This window comes from Pseudorca crassidens, chromosome 11 (genome assembly GCF_039906515.1).
Source record: "Pseudorca crassidens isolate mPseCra1 chromosome 11, mPseCra1.hap1, whole genome shotgun sequence".
Lineage (NCBI taxonomy): Eukaryota > Metazoa > Chordata > Mammalia > Artiodactyla > Delphinidae > Pseudorca > Pseudorca crassidens.
The window spans coordinates 38,970,517-38,990,734 of record NC_090306.1 but is presented as its reverse complement, the minus strand read 5'-3'; the positions used below and the strand labels follow the sequence as shown (position 1 = coordinate 38,990,734).

General features: G+C 37.9%; 1 protein-coding gene and 1 pseudogene across 2 annotated transcripts in view; one reads left to right on the top strand and one right to left on the bottom strand.

Moving 5' to 3' along the window:
• The window catches only part of NELL2 (neural EGFL like 2), a 377,275-nt gene extending 372,945 nt beyond the window's left edge, over positions 1-4,330 (top strand). For both annotated transcript variants that reach the window (XM_067696278.1, XM_067696277.1), the window contains exon 21: positions 3,618-4,330. In XM_067696278.1, the coding sequence (XP_067552379.1) occupies positions 3,618-3,668 (51 nt within the window). In that variant the 3' untranslated portion in view covers positions 3,669-4,330. The remainder of the gene's footprint in view (positions 1-3,617) is intronic.
• Positions 4,331-16,812: 12,482 nt separating this feature from the next.
• On the bottom strand, positions 16,813-17,223 carry LOC137202819 (E3 ubiquitin-protein ligase RBX1 pseudogene; annotated as a pseudogene).
• Positions 17,224-20,218: the final 2,995 nt, after the last annotated feature.

The following is a 20,218-nucleotide window of genomic DNA, read 5'->3' as shown; positions in this document are numbered from 1 at the left end:
TGTCTTTTTTTTCTCCTCTGTCTCCTTTCATGATTCTTTCTTTATCTTTGGTTTTTAGAGTTTTGACTATGATGCACTTAAGTATTTTTTTTTTTTTTGTCCTCTTTGGTATTTGCTGGGCTTTTTGAGTATCTAAGTAGATTTTTTTCACCAAATTTGAGAAAAATTTGGCCATTGTTTCTTCAGATATTTGGTCTGCCACATTATTTCCCTCCTATTCTTCTGCGACTCTAATTACACATGTGTTATATGGTTTAATATTATCCTGAAGGTCACTGAGGTTCTATTTTTATTTCGATCACATTCTCTTTTTTTTAAAGATTGGATAATTTCTATTTTTTTAATTTATTGACTATTTCTTCTGCCATCTCTAATCTGCTGTTAAACCCATCCAATGAATTTTTCATTTCGAATATTGCACTTTTCAGTTCCAGAATTTTTTCTTTTTTTTTTTTTGCGGTACGCGGGCCTCTCACTGCTGCGGCCTCTCCTGTTGCGGAGCACAGGCTCCGGACGCACAGGCCCAGTGGCCATGGCTCACGGGCCCAGCCGTTCCGCGGCATGTGGGATCTTCCCGGACCAGGGCACGAACCTGTGTCCCCTGCGTCGGCAGGCGGACTCTCAACCACTGCGCCACCAGGGAAGCCCCAGAATTTTTATTTAATTCTATTTATAGTTTCATTTCTCTGCTGTAACTTACCATGTTTTATCATTCATTATGACCATCTTTTTTTTACATCTTTGTACGTATTAGTAATAGCTACTTTCTAGTCTTTACCATCTGGATTAACTTTGAGTCATTTCTATTCACTAGTTTTTCTCTTGGTGAGGAGTCACTTTTTTCTGCTTTTCTTCACATGTCTAGTAATATTTATGGTTTACTGGATATTGTGGATAATACATAGTATAGACCCTACATTCTGTTAGCTTCTTCTGAAGACTATTTTTGTTCTAGCAGATTGCAAATTACTGGCCAGTCATCTTGCAGTTGGAAAGGCTGGGCTTTACATTGGTTAGGTGGGTCTATTCCAGGTGTACCCTTAGTTTTCGGGTGAATCTCTTAATCTTGAGACATCATTTTCTTCCTAATCATGGCCCTTTTGGGCTTTCAATGGAAAGCCTGAATTTTTTATCTGTCCCTTCTAACTTGGCAGGACATAGATTTTAAACCCACAGTGAGCAGCATCTGAAATATCTGCTCAAATCTTTCAAACTTCAAGCTGTGACTCTCTGATTGTCTCTTTAGAGTCTCCTCTGCAATTCAAAGACCCGCCACAGATTTGAGGGGAGTTGACATGCTGATTCACTCCCTCCTTTCTAGACATTTCCTCCTGAATTTCCAGCCACTCTGGCAGCCCAACAGAGCCCTAAATGTTGTCCTCTGACACGTGGGCCCTATCAGATTGTGGCTTTCTGCTTAAGTTATACTTATCCTAAGCATCACAGACTAGGAGTGCCCTAAGGGAAAATGCCAATTAAAAATGAATCTCAAACAGTACATCTTCCTTCTTTTAAAGATTGAAACTCCTCCAGTGTCTACCTGCTTTTAGTCACTCTCCATTGCTTTAAATAGTTTTTATATTTTTTCCAAACTTTATAGTTATCCATAGGAGGGATAGTCAGTCGATAGTCTTAAAAGTAACTCTGCCATTACTGAAACAGGAACCCCAGTGGAATATTTTATCAATATTTCTTGTATGAGCTATGTTTCCCTAATTGGGGAGCTTCCAATGACATGCTCTGTGGAGCATTTATGTTGCTATAGCAGAATTGATATGGAATGAGAAAAACACTACTGGAAGACTTGCAAAATATACCTTCTCTTCCTAAAACATACTCATACTCCAAACATTCCCTAACTCTCTTTCTGCTCAAAATCCATACAATTTGAGAAACTGATATTCTCAGGAACTGGTACACCCCTCCCTTCATTGGGTCAATGGATTGGGAAAGATCATGTGACCAGGTTATGGCCAGAAAACCTCTGCCTCTGAGCGTAATGACAAAGCTTTAAAATGCAGCTAGAGATCCAAGAGATGGATGTCACCTTCGTTTGCTGTCAGAATAAGAACTCTGCTTAATAACAATTTAAAAAGAAAGAGGATTAAGTTAAATTGATAACACTCTTCTTGGATATAGACTGGCTTTTCCCTCATTTGGTAAGCTTCAACAAAGGCTAAAGTACCAAAGTCCTTTCTTAAGTTTTATCTTACATGAACAGACCCTTTTGGTTTTATCATATTAAGGTCTGATACATTTTCAATCATCTAAAGTCAATTATCTGAGAGAATATATCTAATAGAAGATGAGTTTTAGAGTCAGGCTAACCTGAATTTTAATCCCAGCTGTACCATTATATTAGCTTTGTGATTTGGGCCATGATATTTAAGCTTTCTGATCTTCAGTTTCTGAACCTAAAAAAACATGACTATTAATAGTGATCCTACTGGGAATGCTCTGAGGTTGAAATTAGATAATGTATTTAAAGTGCCTGGCAAAGTATCTGACACAGAGTACGCACTCAAAAAGTAGAAGGGTATTATCATCTTATGATTGTGGTAACAATACTAACATTTTCATTATTAGCTAGCCAGTGGAAGAAAGAGCGCAAGGATTCAAAAGAACAAGATACAGATTTTTTTCCTCTCTGTAATACACCATACTCTTTTGGTACTTTGTTATAAAAACTAATTATGGGGGCTTCCCTGGTGGCGCAGTGGTTGAGAGTCCGCCTGCCGATGCAGAGGACACGGGTTCGTGCCCCGGTCCGGGAAGATTCCACATGCCGCGGAGCGGCTGGGCCCGTGAGCCATGGCCGCTGAGCCTGCGTGTCCAGAGCCTGTGCTCCGCAACGGGAGAGGCCACAGCAGTGAGAGGCCCGCGTACCGCAAAAAAAAAAACCAAAAAACCTAATTATGCATATCTGGCTCTTCCTTGACTATTTTTCCTGCCTCATCTCTACACTGTTTTCTTCACCAACTTAAAATTCTCACCCAGACCAAACCTTTTTAGGTTTCTTAACTACGCAAAACTCTTTTCACTTGAAAGCCTTTTATTCATTCTGTTCCCTGGCTCTTGGCCTACCTTTTCACAGATCTGTCTTGAGGTCTTGGTTTAAACATCACTTCTACAGAGAAGTCTACTCTGGCCACCCAGTCTAAGTAGCCAGACATTTATTAATCTCATGACATCACCTAGTTTGTTTCTTTTCTAGCACTTTTCACAATTTTTGATTGTACATTTGCTTATTAATTCCCCCCCCACAAAACTATAAGCCTTGTCCTATGAGGGTAGTGACCATATCTGCTTTATTCATTCATCAGCATATCTCGGGCTCAATTTAGTCAATGCTTATTTTGTGAATGGGCAAACCAAACAACAAATGTGAGCTAAGAGAGTGCCATGGGGTAAATAAAGTTGGCTTATGATTTGCCGCAAATAACTGGCCATAGTTTGTTCTGCAACAGTAGAGGCATGAAAAGTGATTGAGCCATTGAACTTTCAGGGGCACATAAATAACAAATAAACCATTCAGTTATGTTATGTGTACCAATCGATGCGTATTGACTAATGGCTTAAAAAGTAATACCATGCTTTTTTTCCCCTCTCTTCTCTAGAATGGCCACATCTGTTGCTCAGTGGATCCACAGTGCCTTCAGGAACTGTGAAGTTAACTGTCTCACTGGAAATTTCTGTTTAAAGAATGTTCTTTCATTAAAAAGACCAAAAAAAAAAAAATTGAAGCGGATGATTTGTGGGCAGCTAAGTGCAGCATTGTTAATAGCTGAGTAAACTTTCCATTATGAAATTTGTGGAGCTTGAGAAAATCACAAAAGGAAACTTCTTGGGGCAAAACTAGACCAGAATTCCACCTGAACTGCGTCTGATGTTGGCATGTAGAAGAATGCGTGTGAAATACACACCATGACATCACGACCTCTGGATGTAAAGCCTGAGCTTACGGGAGCTTCGGAAGCCTCTAGCTTCACTGGTGCAGAAAATTTTCCTCTAGATCAGAATCTTCACAAATCAGTTCAGTTCTTCACTGCAAAAAATAAAATGTAAGGCAGTGAACGAATTCTGTTTTCCGAAGCAAAGCAAAGAAGCTATAACATGTTATATGTACAGTATACACTCTGAGAAGAAATCTGAAACGAGTTATTGTCATGATAAAAATAACGCACAGGCATGGTTACTTAATATTTTCTAACAAGAGATGTCATCCTTATTTCATTGTTTTACTGCACTTAATATTATTTGGTTGAATTTGTTAAGTATAAGCTCGTTCTTGTGTAAAATTAAATAAATATTTCTCTTACCTTATAACATGTCCAAGTGTCTGCATAATGTGTTCCTTTTCCCCCACAGATGCCTCAGTATACAAACTGCTTTCTAGTTCCGCTGATGAGAAACCCCCACCATGCTATTCCCAGACTGAAAGGTGATTTTCACTCCATTTCATGCCAAAGTGGCGGGGAGGTGGGTGATGGATACCTTTGTTCTGCCTCTCTGGATCCTCTCAGTCATCTTTTACCCTGCCTCATATCCTGGGGGCTGACCTGTATACGTTGTATTAGTAGGTTCTCTTGTCCTCTGGATTCTGATTCGGTTTGACCAGTGGTGACCACCGGCAGGATATCAGAAAGAGGACGTTTGGATATTTATTCTGCTGGCTCCTTTCCTGCCAGGTCACTACCATGATTAGCTGTGTCACTTACTGAAGGTGACATCTCCTGACAGGTGACCCTCTCTGTTAAGCTACCCCCTCCAGTTTTTGATAACTTCTATTTGCTTCTTCTGGCTTAGAGATAATAACAACTCTGGCTGCTTTGTCCTTTCAGGTACCTGATCGATTTCTTGTTGTTTTCCCTATCTCCTATTGCATCTTTATAAATCGTCCCTTTGTTAAACTGTCTTTAATTAGCCAGCTCGAGTGTGACATCTGTTTCCTGTCAGGACTTTGATATACATAAGTAGGGTAGTATGTGAGGGTTGGGAATATCTTCAAGAATTGGTCCTTCACAATTTGATATAAAAATTTAAAGAATCCCAGTCTTAGAAGGCATTATGATATTACATGTTAAAATTTTTGATGCACTAGAATCTCAGGAGGAAAAAAATTAACTTACTGATGCCCAATAGAGGAGTTAATCCAATATTGCCCTAGTCATATGTTTTGTGCTAGGGTGAAAAAGGAAATATATTATTAAATTCACTTTTAGTTTAGAGACTTCTTTAAAGAAAAAAAAAAAAAGGAAAGGAACAGGATATGACTCCCACAAGCTACAGAAATGGTAAAGTGGCATTTTAACTACCCCTTCCCCATTGTTATGGGAACAACCTAACAGGAGCTGAGCTAAAGGATAATTTATAAATGTCTTAATACTTTGGCATGTGTAATATTTATTAAATGTGTGAATTCAAGTATCTCAATATTCCCTGGTTTTATCATAAACGATTTTTTCTGCAGCCTTTTTATATTTAATTTAAAATTTCAGCAGAGCGTAAAGTTTATTTTACTTTATAAAAATTTTTTTTGGGCTGCGTTGGGTCTTCGTTGCTGCTTGCGGGCTTTCTGTAGTTGCGGCGAGCAGGGGCTACTCTTCGTTGTGGTGTGCGGGCTTCTCATTGCAGTGGCCTTTCTTGTTGCGGAGCATGGACTCTAGGTGCGTGGGCTTCAGTAGTTGTGGCACACAGACTCAGTATTTGTGGGGCTCTAGAACACAGGCTGAGTAGTTGTGGCGCATGGGCTTAGTTGCTCGGTGGCATGTGTGATCTTCCCATACCAGGAATCGAACCTGTGTCATCTGTATTGGCAGGCAGATTCTTAACCACTGCGCCACCAGGGAAGTCCTAAGTTTATTTTGGGGGGGCATTATTTACTATGGTAACTAGCAATTTAGTCTCCAAGAAGGTATTAATTTCAAGTTTTTTCTACATATTTCTCCCATATATAGATTTGGGATTTCATATTAAATCTCCCTAAAGTATATTTTATTTGCTTTTATGAGGAGAGTGAGAAATAGTATGTGCCTGTGCGTGTGTGTATACACACACATACTCAATCTACATCCATATATTTGTATATATTCATCAATCAGTGGGATCAGCAATAAACAAAATGTGGTATGTTTATATTACAGACTACTCTAGAGGATGCAAATGAATACATACAGCAACATGGATGAATCTCAGAAACATGTTGAGTAAAAAACAAGATGCAAAAAAGGAACATTTTTTACAGTATTTACATAAAATTTTTAAATGCGCAAAACTTTGTGTTATGTTTATGCAAGTACAAATATGCATAAAATGCATATCAAAATGCATGGGAATGATAAATATCAAATTAGGATAGTGGCTGTCTCTGAGAGGTGGAAGAGGGGTGCCAGGTGCACAGGATGTGTAACTGTGTTGGTAATATCTGTTTATCGTTTTATTCTGTATATTTCAGATATTTTAAAATAATGCTATCTATTGCTGACATTCAGGTAAATGAATTTACAAATTGACTAAATGTGGGGTTTTTTTTTTGTTTTTTGGGGTTTTTTTGTCCATGCTGCATGGCATGTGGGATCTTAGTTCCTGACCAGGGATGGAACCTCTGCCTCCTGCAGTGGAAGCTAGGAGTCTTAACCAATGGACTGCCAGGGAAGTCCCGACTAGATGTGTTTTCATTTATATTTCTATACCCAAAACTAAGCCAGTTAGTTTTTACATGCACGTATGGAAGTACCTAGATTTGTGGAAGCAAGGCTTTAAACAAATATACACCATAACGCCTACAAGGTTTCCATTCCTAATTATGTTTTTAAATAAATACAATACTAGTTAAAGGCAGGTAATAAAAGAAAAAAAATGATCACATGATCTCACCACCTTTGGTACTGGTTTTCTTTGCTCTTTGTCAAATGCTTACATATTTTACATTGTTGCAATCACAGTATCATTTTTATTTCTACATTTTGCATAATATTTTATTGTAAACAATGTTTATATTATTATAAGTTTATAAAATTTTAAGGACTAGTAAATATTTCATTGATGTTAGAAATATAGTTTATTTCCTTATAACTTTTTCACTATTATAGGTGCTGCTGCAATTCATATGGTGTAAGTTATTTTTTAGACTATATTATCAACAGTAGATTTAATGAAGCAAGTTGTGAACTGTTTGAATAATGTAGTTTAGCTGAGGTATAGTTGATGTACAATATTATATAAGTTTCAGGTATACAACATAGTGAGTCATAATTTTTAAAGTTTATATTACAGTTATTTTTATTGTACATATTGGCTATATTCCCTGTGTTGTACAATATATCCTTGTAGCTTATTTATTTTATACATAGTAGTTTGCACCTCTTAATCCCCTACCCTTATCTTGATTTAACATGTTTTATTGCTTGTCCAAAGGCTGTATCAAAGAACATTCCACTGGCAATGTATGCAATTACTTTTTATTTTTTGATAGATGTATTTTATTTGTTTATTTATTTATTATTTATTTATTTTTTGTCTGCATTGGGTCTTCTGTGGCTGTGCACAGGCTTTCTCTAGTTGCCAAGGGCTTCTCATTGCGATGGCTTCTCGTTGTGGAGCACAGGCTCCAGGCGTGCAGGCTTCAGTAGTTGTGGCACACGAGCTTCAGTAGTTGTGGCTCGTGGGCTCTAGAGCACAGGCTCAGTAGTTGTGGTGCATGGGCTTAGTTGCTCCGCAGCATGTGGGATCTTCCCTGACCAGGACTCAAACCCGTGTCCCCTGCATTGACAGGTGGATTCTTAACCACTGTGCCACCAGGGAAGCCCTGCAATTACTTTTAAAACAACCTTGTTGCCATTGGATATTATCAATTTAATTTTTGCTCTCCATTGTAGTTTTTTATAGGTGTAAAATGGTACATTACTGTTTTAATTTTAATGTCTTTAAATAACTGTGAGGTTAAACTTATGTAGGCATTGCCATTTTCTACATATGTCCTTTGCTCATATATCTCTAGTCCTTTGATCAATTATACATGAGATAAACAGTAAAAAAATATTCATGTATAATTGTTGGAAATCCTTCCACAAATTTTTGCCAGTTTTTCTCAAAATATTGTTACTTTTTATAGTTTATTTCTTTTCATTTTTAGTATAAAGAATTTTAATATGTATCACTGATGGTTACTTTTATAACCTCTTATATTTGTTCAAAATTAATATTATTACATCTCCAAATAGTTCCCTACATATATTCCATACATGGGAAAGCACCTCCTCTAGAAAACATCCAAGAACTATTTGAGTTCTTCTGAACATCAACTGAAATGAGTTTTCTTAAATTTCAACTTAATGTATGTCATGTTGGTCCTAGCTCTATTTGCTGGGACATGTTAACTCATCTTCAGATATTCTTCTGGAACCCTCTTCTTCCACTATTAAATTCCTCTAATGCCTTTCATCTGTCTTGAGAAAAAATATCTCAGTCGTTCTCTTCTAGATGTTTTCCTGTTGTTCATGTGCCTGTGTATGTGTCATGCCTAGAACTAAACACCATATTCCAAGAGAAATATCTCCAACTAGGGACACACTTGGTTTAGGACCTGAGACTATAAATAAGGACTCCTTAACTGAGCTTTATTTTACAGAGAAGAAAAAAATTTTTTTCTCCCAATTCACCAACTGAGCTCTTCTGATATATTTGAAATTCATAAAAACTTTAAAATGCTAAATAAGAGAACATTTATATTCAAATTATATTCTCCCAAGTGTGTTTATGAAATCGTCTTTCTTAGAGCATATTCAGTGCTGTATAAAATCGTGTTCTATTCGATGGTATTTCACTATTCCATAAAGAATCTAGTAGCATGTATTTTCTACTTCAAATTGAATTTTCCTAGTAATTTGGGCTTTTCGTCTATAGTAAATATATTTATCAGTGCGGGTCTTTGTGCATCATTTCATCATCTCTAAAATATATTCCAAAGGAAGATAGCTTTGCCTTGTTCTGAAGAAAACAACTTGATTTTATTTCAGTAATTTGAATCTTTTTTTTTTTTTTTTTTTGCGGTACGCGGGCCTTTCACTGTTGTGGCCTCTCCCGTTGAGGAGCACAGGCTCCGAAACGCGCAGGCTGAACGGCCATGGCTCACGGGCCCAGTCGCTCCGCGGCATGTGGGATCTTCCCAGACCGGGGCATGAACCCGTGTCCCCTGCATCGGCAGGTGGACTCTCAACCACTGCCACCAGGGAAGCCCCAGTAATTTGAATCATTTTAACTGTGAAGCAAAGCCAATAGAAACAGAGTCGTATCACCTTGGTGAAATTCTCACTCTACATAGAGTGGGACACCAGTAAAACACTTCATTAAATGATGATTAACAATAAAGATAGTTATTGCATTGGCATATTTGGCCCATGGCTAGCACAGAATAGACTATCAATACTTTTATGCTTTAGATTTTTTTTCAGCTTTATTGAGGTATAATCCACAAAAAAATTGTAATATATTTAAAGAGTATATCATGATGAATTTCAATTTGTATACATTGTGAAAGGATTTCTACCATCTAGTTAATTAACACATTACATTCATTACATATATATGTAGAGAGAGAGTGTGTACATTTAAATTTTACTCTGTTAGCAAATTTCAATTATACAGTACAGTGTTATCAACTATAGTCACCATGTTCTACATTAGATACTCAGACCTTATTCATCTTATAGCTGAAAGTTTTTACCTTTTTACCAGCCTCTCCCTATTTCCTCTGTCCCTAACCCCTGGCAACCACTTTCCTACTCTATGTTTTGATGAGTTTGATTTTTTATTTTAGATTCCATATATACGTGATACAATGCAGTACATGTTTTTCTCTGTCTGGCTTGTTTCACTTAGCATACTGCCCTCTAGGTCCATCCATGTTGTCACAAACTGCAGGATTTCCTTCTTTTTCATGGTTGAATAATATTCCAGTATGTATTGGAATATTATACACACACACACACACAAGATCTCTATTCATTCATCTGTTGACAGACATGAAGATTGTTTCTATATCTTGGCTATTGTGAATAATGCTGCAGTGAACATGGGAATGCAGATATCTCTTTAAGATCCTGATTTCATTTCCTTCAGCTATTTACCCAGAAGTCAGATTTCTGGACCATATGGTTGCTCTACTTCTAAGTTTTTGAGGAAACTCTATACTATTTTCCATAGTGATGGTACCTATTTACATTCCCAACAGTGCACAAGACTTTCATTTTCTCCACATTCTTGCCCAAACGTGTTATCTCTTGTCTTTCTGATGATAGCTATTCTAACGGGTGTGAGGTAATATCTCATTGTAAAATTGATTTGCAATTCCCTGATTATTAGTGAGATTGAGCACCTTTTAGTATACCTGTTGGACATCTGTATACCTTCTTTGGGAAAATGTCTATACAGATCATCTGCTCATTTTTTTTTTTTTTTAACATCTTTATTGGAGTATAATTGCTTTACAATGGTATGTTAGTTTCAGCTTCACAACAAAATGAATCAGTTATATATACACATATATTCCCATATCTCTTCCCGCTTGCGTCTCCCTCCCTCCCACCCTCCCTATCCCACCCCTCCAGGCGGTCACAAAGCACCGAGCTGATCTCCCTGTGCTATGCGGCTGCTTCCCACTAGCTAACTGCCGTACGTTTGGTAGTGTATATATGTCCATGCCTCTTTATCGCTTTGTCACAGTTTACCCTTCCCCCTCCCCATAGCCTCAAGTCCATTCTCTAGTAAGTCTGTGTCTTTATTCCTGTTTCACCCCTAGGTTTTTCATGACATTTTTTTTTTTAATTCCATATATATGTGTTAGCATACGGTATTTGTCTCTCTCTTTCTGACTTACTTCACTCTGTATGACAGACTCTAGGTCTATCCACCTCATTACAAATAGCTCAATTTCGTCTCTTTTTATGGCTGAGTAATATTCCATTGTATATATGTGCCACATCTTCTTTTTCCATTCATCCATCTGCTCATTTTTTAAATCAGAATGTTTCTGTTGTTTGCTATTGAGTTGTGTGAGTTCATATATTTTGGATATGAACCCCTTATTATATATATGATGTGCAAATATTTCCTCCCATTCCACAGGTTGCCTTTTCATTATGTTGATTAGTTTCTTTGCTGTGCAGATGCTTTTTAGCTTGATGTAGTCTTACTTATTTATTTTTCCTTTTACTGTCTTTGCTGTTGGTTTCAAGTCCAAAAAAATCATTGCCAAAACCAAGGTCATAGCTTATCCCCTTTTGTTTTTCTAGGAGTTTTACAGTTTCAGGAGTTTTACAGTTTTCTTTTTCTCCGAGTTTTATAGTTTCAGGTCTTAAATATAAGACTTTAGTCCATTTTGAGTTGCTTTTTGTGTATGATATAAGATGGTGGTCCTGTTTCATTCTTTTGCATGTGGCTGTCAGGTTTTCCAAAATCATTTATTAAACACACTATCATTTCCCCATGGTTCATTCTTGGCTCCCTTGTCGTATCAATTGACCATACTTCCGTGGGTTTCTTTGTAGGCTCTCTATTTTGTTTCCATTGATCTGTGTGTCTACTATTATGCCATAGATTTAGTATGTCCATGGGAGAATGTGAATTCGGGAGGCTCTTTTCTCCATCTTGGACCAGATTCTGCCTATAGCTTCAGGTCTTAGACTAAGGAAGAATGAAAGAAGTTCCAGCTCACATAGAGTCCAGAGAGTTGACTAAAAGTGAGTTTGAGGCCAAAGCCTCGTTTAACGGCCAGAGAGTAAATAGTTGAGGTACACATTCTCTGTTGCAACTGCTCAACTCTGCTATTGTAGAGCTAATATATCAAGGTAAAGCATGTGTTGGAGAGCATAATATATAAGTGAATGAGCGACCATTTTTGGTCAGTAGCCCATAGTTTGTCAACCTTTACCCTATGCTATATGAACCAGGGGAAACTTCAACAGCAATATATGTAACCCATTGGGTATTCAGAAATTTGTTGCCCCAAACAGTTGTTCTCTTTCTTATATGTAAACATAGAGAAAATTCATGATCAAAATCCCAAAAGCATTTTATTAAAGCCAAAGTGAAGGCATCACATTTGCTGAATCCACACATAACCCACCTCAATGAAACTTGCCTCCCTCTTCCCTTAGCCCCAAACTCTCTACCTTTTCACCCTAAATCAATGAAAGCTGAGGATCTATGTCCACAGAAAGGCTTCTGCCTTTCCAAAGACCTATAAATGTCTTACTGCTGCACCTGTGAAGACCTCAGGGCTCTAGAAACTGATTCTCAGGGTTCATCAGGCATAAGGGACAGAGCCAACCAAACCCAGCACCCAGGATTTTCTTTCCCTATTTGACATGCAGAGGCAAGTGAGTTTATTTTCCCTAATTTTGGGCTAAGTGCAGTTACCCAGGGAGGTAAGTGGAACCCAGGGAGGCAGACTCATATCTTCCCTAGGCCTGACAGCCTAAGTCTGCTCACCTACAAAATGGAGTTAACAATACTGCCTACATTGTAGAGCTTTTGGGAGGATTTAATGAATATTCATAAGTATCTAGCCCAGTACTTAATATAAGTATGCAGTAAGTATATTTTTCTTAATACTTATTATTATTCTCAGGTGCCAAAGAGGCTGGTAGAAGAATCTCACTCTTACCTCCTTTACAAAAAGCCACTAACAGCAACCTAAAGCCACTAGTTTGCTACCAATTATTCTGTTAAATTTTCTTCCCAAGAGATATTCATTTATTCAGATCCTCAAATGAGTCAGTCTTTCCCTGTTAGCAAATATAAGTCATACTTTCTACATTTCTCTTCCTGAGCCCGTTACATTTATTATTATTCAAACACAGAATTTTTCTCTCAGAGCCTAGAGGCGGCTGCAGAATCTAGCTCACCAGGGCTCTGGGAAGCCCAGTCTTGTCCTGGCTCCTCTGGATATGAGGCAGATGTACCAGACGGCTGTCCCATGAGGGCTGCTAATTTAGCCAAAGCCCTGCAGAGAAAGGCTTCAGTTCCTCAGTTCAGAAAAGTTTAGGAAAGATTGCAGAGCAACCTGATTTCTAACTACCAAAACTGTAAGAGAGATAGATTTAGATTTCTTGAGATCCCTAGAAATAGCATCAGAATGTTCCTCCATTTGAAGCAAATGAAGGCTAAATATCCTTAACATAAGCGCTAAGAAAATATCGCCTACTCAGGGCAAGTCCTACCCACTGCCCTCTGAAGTGGTCCATTTACTATCTAGCAGGATCAATACAGGATCCCAAGCCATTACCCCAACTCAAGGACGTGCCAGCACTTACAGGCACCTCTTTTTTAGTCTATGTCCTCAAAGATATCTGCATCTTGGGGTTATTGGAGGAGCAGCAAAATTCCCTTAAATATTCTGAAAGTCGTTAAAAACCAAGAATGTGTTGGACCTGAGTTCACATCCCTGCCCTGTCATTTCCTGACTTAATCATGGTGAAGCTCACTTTCTAAAAAATGGATATCTATCCTAACATTATTGTCCTATCGACAATAATATCTAACGTGCAAAGTTGTCAAGAAGATTACATTCTTTACTTATTTGTATGTTATAGTTATATTATAGTCACTGAGATTAGTGGCTTTAACTGGGAAAAGAAAGAAACTCAAAGAAGGTTCACCATAGGACTGAATACACAGCTAATCCTGATATAAATAACTTTGTGAGTTCCCAAACAAAACAAAAGAAATTGAAAGGTACTCCTAAGCTTTAAACCAACTTCCACGGTTACAGTGCAAATGATGAGAAATACAAGGAAAGAGTGACAACTCCCACTTTAAAAGCAGGAGCTCTGCCCAGGTCCTGGTCAACTCACAAGCCATGCTAGGGTGCCCCTTGGAGGGAGATGTAACAGCTCTCTGGTCTCCTTTCCTGTCTCCTTCTAGATCCTACAGCTGAGGCCAATATATGGCTCCCTGCTGATTGGAGTTTCTTGATCAATCCTAGGAGAATCCGAGGAGATATTTTAAGAGCTTTAGCCCAATTCTCTGGCACTTGACAGCTAATGAGTCTTGCTCCTTATCTGGACCTAAGTTTTGGTTTACTTTTTCCTAAGATGTACAAGTTCCTCTCTTATACCTAAACTCCTATTTCATTAGGTTTGAAACCTTATATAGCTCTTTCAAATCCCCTCCCAAGGACTAGAGTCTGAATGACTGCCTAGAAAGCTGCCCAGTGAACACCAAATTGTTTCATGATATGAATGAGAAAAAAAATTGCATTGCTTTAAGCTGTTGAGATTTTAATGTTGTTTGCTACTGCACTTAGCCTAAATAATACTTAAATTTTCCAGTGGAAATTGGAGACTATGGTTTATCAGTAGGAAGGTAGTCAGCAGATTGAAAATCAGGAAAGCATTGTGTTATGGGAAAGACGTTTGCAAAAATCTGTTGCCAGCAATAATTTGGTAGGCAGATCTTGTGCTTACTGAATTGAAACTCTAGGGAAAGAGGTTAGAAAACAATGTTAGTGCATACAAACTAGTGTTGTCCACATCTGGCACAAGAAAGAAATGAAATGAGCTCCGGAAAAATTTGGTCACTTTATAAGCAGAAATGAGAGGGAATAGAAAAAAATCTAAAAATGTGGGCCATCAAAGTGTTGGAAATATCTTTGTTTCTAGATCCTAAACTGTAAGTGATGTGATTGAGAAAGGCTTGGAGTAACTAAAAAACTTCTGCTGCTCAAAGTGACTTAAGTCTTGCAGCAAAGATCACACACATTAATAACCACTTTTAGCCACCATTAAATTAGGAAAAAACAATTGGAGGGATCAGGCAATAAAATCAAGCTGATTAGAGACCAACGTCTGGGAAGCATCTTTGGGTATGGTTACAGGCACATGGTACTGATTGCAAGCAAACAGACCTGAAGCTTTGCTCATGAAGAAATTGCATATCACATAAAACCACGTGGGTGGTCTCAGGGAGCATAAAATAATCATCGGGCAAACAGTGGGCTGACAAAACTCTGCAGCCTCAGGAAGGCACAGCCCACTTCTGATGTGCAAGGAGGATAATAGATAAGGAGGAAGCTCCCAAAGGATAGAGTCAGGGGGCCACAGAGCACAATGTGCAAAAGAGTTTCTTCCAGAGAGCTGATTCAGAGAAGAGTCAAAGATCTCCCCCTGCTCTCTGGGTTTGTCCAACTGGATTACCTCTGACCAGTAACGGCTGTGTCTCCCTGTTTTACCCTTTCCAACCGGAACTATTCTTTATGGTGGATATCAGGGATGGATACTAAGTGCATAGTCACAGGACTATGAGAAACTGTATCTGATAGATTGTAGAGGACATGCATTATCTGAGATCCTGGAAATGAGTGTAATCTATATGTGAGAAAAGGGGAGAGAATGAAAATTTGGTTATCAGAAAGAGCAGGCAATGGTGAAAATGCTAATGTTCAGCAATACACATATTCCCTTTTCTTGGACACATAGAAAAACTATATTTCCCAGCCTCCTATGCAGTTAGGTATGATCAGGTAATTGAGTTCTAAGTAATGGAAGGTGGGCAGAAGTGAAGTAGTCTAACTCTAGGCATAGTCCACACAGCCTCCTGCAGTGGAGGGCTCCAAGGCCCTAGAAGTAGGTAGAAAACTACAGCCCATAGGCCAAATATGGCCAAATATGGCTCACTGCCTATTTTTTTTGCATATTTTTATTAAAAGTAACTTTTTCAAAAAAAAATCATTAGAAGAGCAGCATTTTTGCAAATCTCTTTTATATCTGACAATAGAAGACAGCTGGATTCTCATGTCAGCTTCTTCATTCAACATGTTTCTTTGGTTGAAGCATATAAAGAAAAGCTGGCCTCATGGTCATGCAGTTGGAAAAGGAACTTCATGAAATTTCTGAAAGGGTTTCAGGTACCCCCAGGAGTCCTCAGACCATACTTTGAGAACCACTGCAGTAAACTATACTGTTTCTCAGTTAGAGACTATATGGCTATTGAATCAGTATTAGACCAAGATATTTTAAACAGGGACTTCGCTGGTGGTCCAGTGGTTAAGACTCAGCACTTCCAATGCAGGGGGCACAGGTTCAATCCCTAGTCAGGGAACTAAGATCCCACATGGCGCATGCGCTGCCAAAAAAAAAAAAAAAGACATTTTAAACCAATTGCAAAGGGTGGTAGTAGGGAAGGAAACTTGAATTCTCCCATTAACTCAATTTTAAATATCAATTTTCAATTTAAGTTCAAAAATTGCTCTGAGCCAGCCAAGATTACATATTAGGTTTTTTTAAGTTTACTTTTCCAAACTAAGAAGAGAAAGCAACATGTCATACAGAAAGTTCACATTTGTACAGTGTCTTTACAGTTTACAAAGACTCTTTCTGTATCCACCTGATGCCGTTTAATCCTTAGAAGCTACTTGATAGAGGAGGAAAGCTTGGAGCAGAGAGGCAACTTTCCCAAGATTGCCATCAGTAAGCAGGCTTCCTCGTGACCAAGCGATGTGCTCACAGGACAATTCTGCTCTGTCTCTAATGAACAAACATCTCTCTTGCAAAAGCTGGCTTTCCAACCTGGGAAGAGGGGACTCTTTATTTATGTTCACTTTTTTCACATCTATACAACAGACAGCATCTGTTCTAGAATCCACCTGGATTTCATTTGACACAGAATATCAATACGATATGGCTGCAGGAATAGCAAACTGGAAAGACAAAGCATAAAGGACACGGGTCTATCTAATTTATAATTAAGGAACAAGAGGGCAAGTCATTAAATGAATAACAGAACAGCTGAGCTTGATGGAAGAATTCTTTTTTTCTAGTGCACATACTTTTGGAATTCCCACTATCTGTTGTCCAACAGACACACCTGCCATGTTCTGAGCCAGCAGGAGAAGCAGTGGAAGTGAAAAGCATGTTCACAGACTCCCCATGCAATGGTGCACTCTTCAGAAGTAGCAGATGCCTGGTTAGCTCAGCATCCTATGGAAAGATCCATAATGTGGTTCCTGCAGATGGCACAGTTATGAGCCACAATATCCCAGGCCCAGAGGGCTACTGCATTTCATTTTTTCACTTCAGTGTGCTGCTTTCCCATGCTGTTGTTGGTGCCACTTGGGATATCCATCACTACTGCCATTTTGGAAACATACCCCCTGTGGTCCTCACTGCCTATTCTTGTACAACCATGAGCAAAAATGGCTTTACATTTTTAAATTACCTTTAAGAATAAGAATAAGAATATTCCACAACATTCAAAATTATATATATATAATTATATAAAATTTAATTTGCAATGTAAAGTTTTATTGGAACACATTCACATTCATTTCTATATTGTTTCTGGCCGCTTTCACATTAAGTGGCAGGGTTGAATAGCTACAGCAGAGACCATGTGTGGTGCCCTCACTGCTGCCCCCTGCTGACTCAGTGCATTCTACATTGCAATGATGCAGTTATAACTTGACCACATTTTGACTGCCATCCGTATCACTGTACTGTAACATTTTATTTTATTTTATCCTTTTACTATCAGTGCATATTCATCAGGTGAAAACAAGAAAGGAAGAAAAAAGTGGACTTCATATGGTGCATGTTTGAGGCATACTGGAGTGTGGATTATTTTGTTAACAAATTAGGTGGCAAAGCATTGTTTTTTTATACAATGACCTTTTAGCTGTGGTAAGCAAAATAATACCACCGCCCCCCAGATGTCCATATCCTAATTCCTGGAACCTGTGAATATGTTATTTTACATGTCAAAAGGAACTGTATATACATAAAGTAAAAATATTAAGGAAAAAAAGGAACTATGCAGGTGCAACTAATTTAATGGATCTTGAGATAGAGATTTTAAAATTTAATCTAGATACAAGACTTTATTTACAAATATTTAGATTAATAACATTTTGGCACATCAAATGAAGAGCACAGCAGTCTGAATAAATCCTGTCACAAAAACAGTAAGACCCATTGTAAATAATTTTGTAAATCAGGGAATTGCACCTCAAAAAGCCACACAGTCTTTAGTTGTGACAGCTACCTTGTATCCCAATGGGTAACTTTTTCTTTTGTTTTTGTAAATATATACACACACCGGCAAGTCATGGTCCCTGGGGGAGTCCCTTGTGATACAACACTATAAGCAAAATGGAATGCTGTAAATCTTTTTCAGAATGTACCAACCTATTCTAGGAATCTTGTTTTCAAAAAAAGACAAACATAAAAATGATGCCACAAATTAACCAAATCCTATTTTCTGCACATTCCACTTTTGGGTTTTATTTAACATTGACTGTATAATATTGTTATTATCACATGTTTACAACCCAGAAAGACATATTTTTTACTTTAGTGTCTGTAAAAAGGGATTTAAAATGTGTAATTTAAACACTACAGCTGACCTGAATGAATTTTATATTATATGCTGATGTTTACCTATCCTACTTCAAACAACTTCTCAATTCCCAGCATAAAGCATGAAGTCAATTAGAAATCAATGAACAGAAGTGAAGAACTTTTTAAAATATAAGTTTGTTGTCTTAAGAAATAAGATTGTTTCCTTTGCAATACAGTATTTTCTCAGTGGCCAAAACACCCAGAGCAAAGTAATAACTTACTTTGTATCAATACAAACACTGAAACACCATTAGAAACACCTTCCCTTTAACAAAACAATTTATGCCAACATGACATATAGTAGCCCCTCATACTAAGAACACAAAGAATATCTTAAGTTATTTCACTGCAGTGTTAAAAGCACACAATTTAAAATCCCTTAACAGCAGCTCTGGCTGTCTGGTTCAGAATCTCATCATTCCAGAAAGGCATTGAGACCATTATTACCCTAGTGGTTCTAATGTAATCACAATGAACATCGTTTTTACAAAGGGAGAAATGGGACAGTCAGTCAGAGGAGGAAATGGGATGATGGAAGCAGATGTTGGAGTGATGTAATTGCTGGCTGGGGCCATGTGCCAAGGAATTTAGGAATCCTCTAGAGACTGTGAAAAAGCAAGATTTGGATTGTCCCATAGATCCTCCAGAAAAATCACAGACTCCCCAATATTTTAATTTTAGCCAGTTAGACTCCCTTTGGATTTTTAACCTAGAACTGTAAGATAATAAATTTGTGTTAAGTCAGTAAGTTTGTGGTGTTATAACAGCAATAAGAAACTAATACAATAAGTCTTGATATTACCAAACAGAGCACATATTGAAATATTCCCAACTGACAGGAAAACAATGTCCAGAAAAATTAGAAAATTTAAAACAAAATATCTTATCACAGTAGAATTTCTTCACAAAAGTAAAGAAAAAAATAAGGCTGCAACCTAAATACATTTTCCAGTGACTCATTTTTTAGCCAAGCAAGAAAGCTCTTTACTTCTGGTGAGTTAATTAAATTGTGTTTGATTGAAGCTGAAGAAATGCATCCAGAAAAAATAATTCAAAACTATTACCCTTTTGATGAGAACAGTTGCTCAAAAAGTTAAGGATATTGGAAACAACATGGAGAGTTGACAAAAACATTAATCATAACGTAGATGATTTTGAGTGGTTTGTTTTGGTTCTTGATGAGTAAATGTTACCTATACCACTCAGTTGTTTATTGGATGCCAAGTTTTAAGTTACTTAATCATCTGAGTGGAACAACTACAGGTGAGTACCTTTTCAGAGAAGTTGAAGAAAACATTAATTCAGTACGACCTAAAGTGGAATCTGCTAAGATGTATTACAACCGATGATGGTAAAAATATGTGTGGAACAGAAAAAGGTTCTGTTGGACAAATTCACAAAGTTTGTGAAAAAATAAGGTATTTAAAGCCTATGTTTTTTGGCCTCTCCTGTTGTGGAGCACAGGCTCCGGACGCGCAGGCCCAGCGTCCACGGCTCACGGGCCCAGCCACTCCACGGCACGTGGGATCTTCCCGGACCGTGGCACGAACCCGCGTCCCCTGCATCGGCAGTTGGACTCTCAACCACTGCGCCACCAGGGAAGCCCCTAGCCTATGGTTTTTAATTGTCTTAGTTATGAGCAAAGACTCTGCGGAAAATATTTGAATCTATCGTGTTATTGAAACAGAAGTGTCAACAGTATATTTCATTTGCTTTCATGGATTTATCCATCTCCAGTTCCATGAATTTTTGTCAGAAATAGAAGCTGGATTTCTTACCCTGCCCTACTACACAGTACTTTGATGGTTTAGCAGTGTTAATTTATT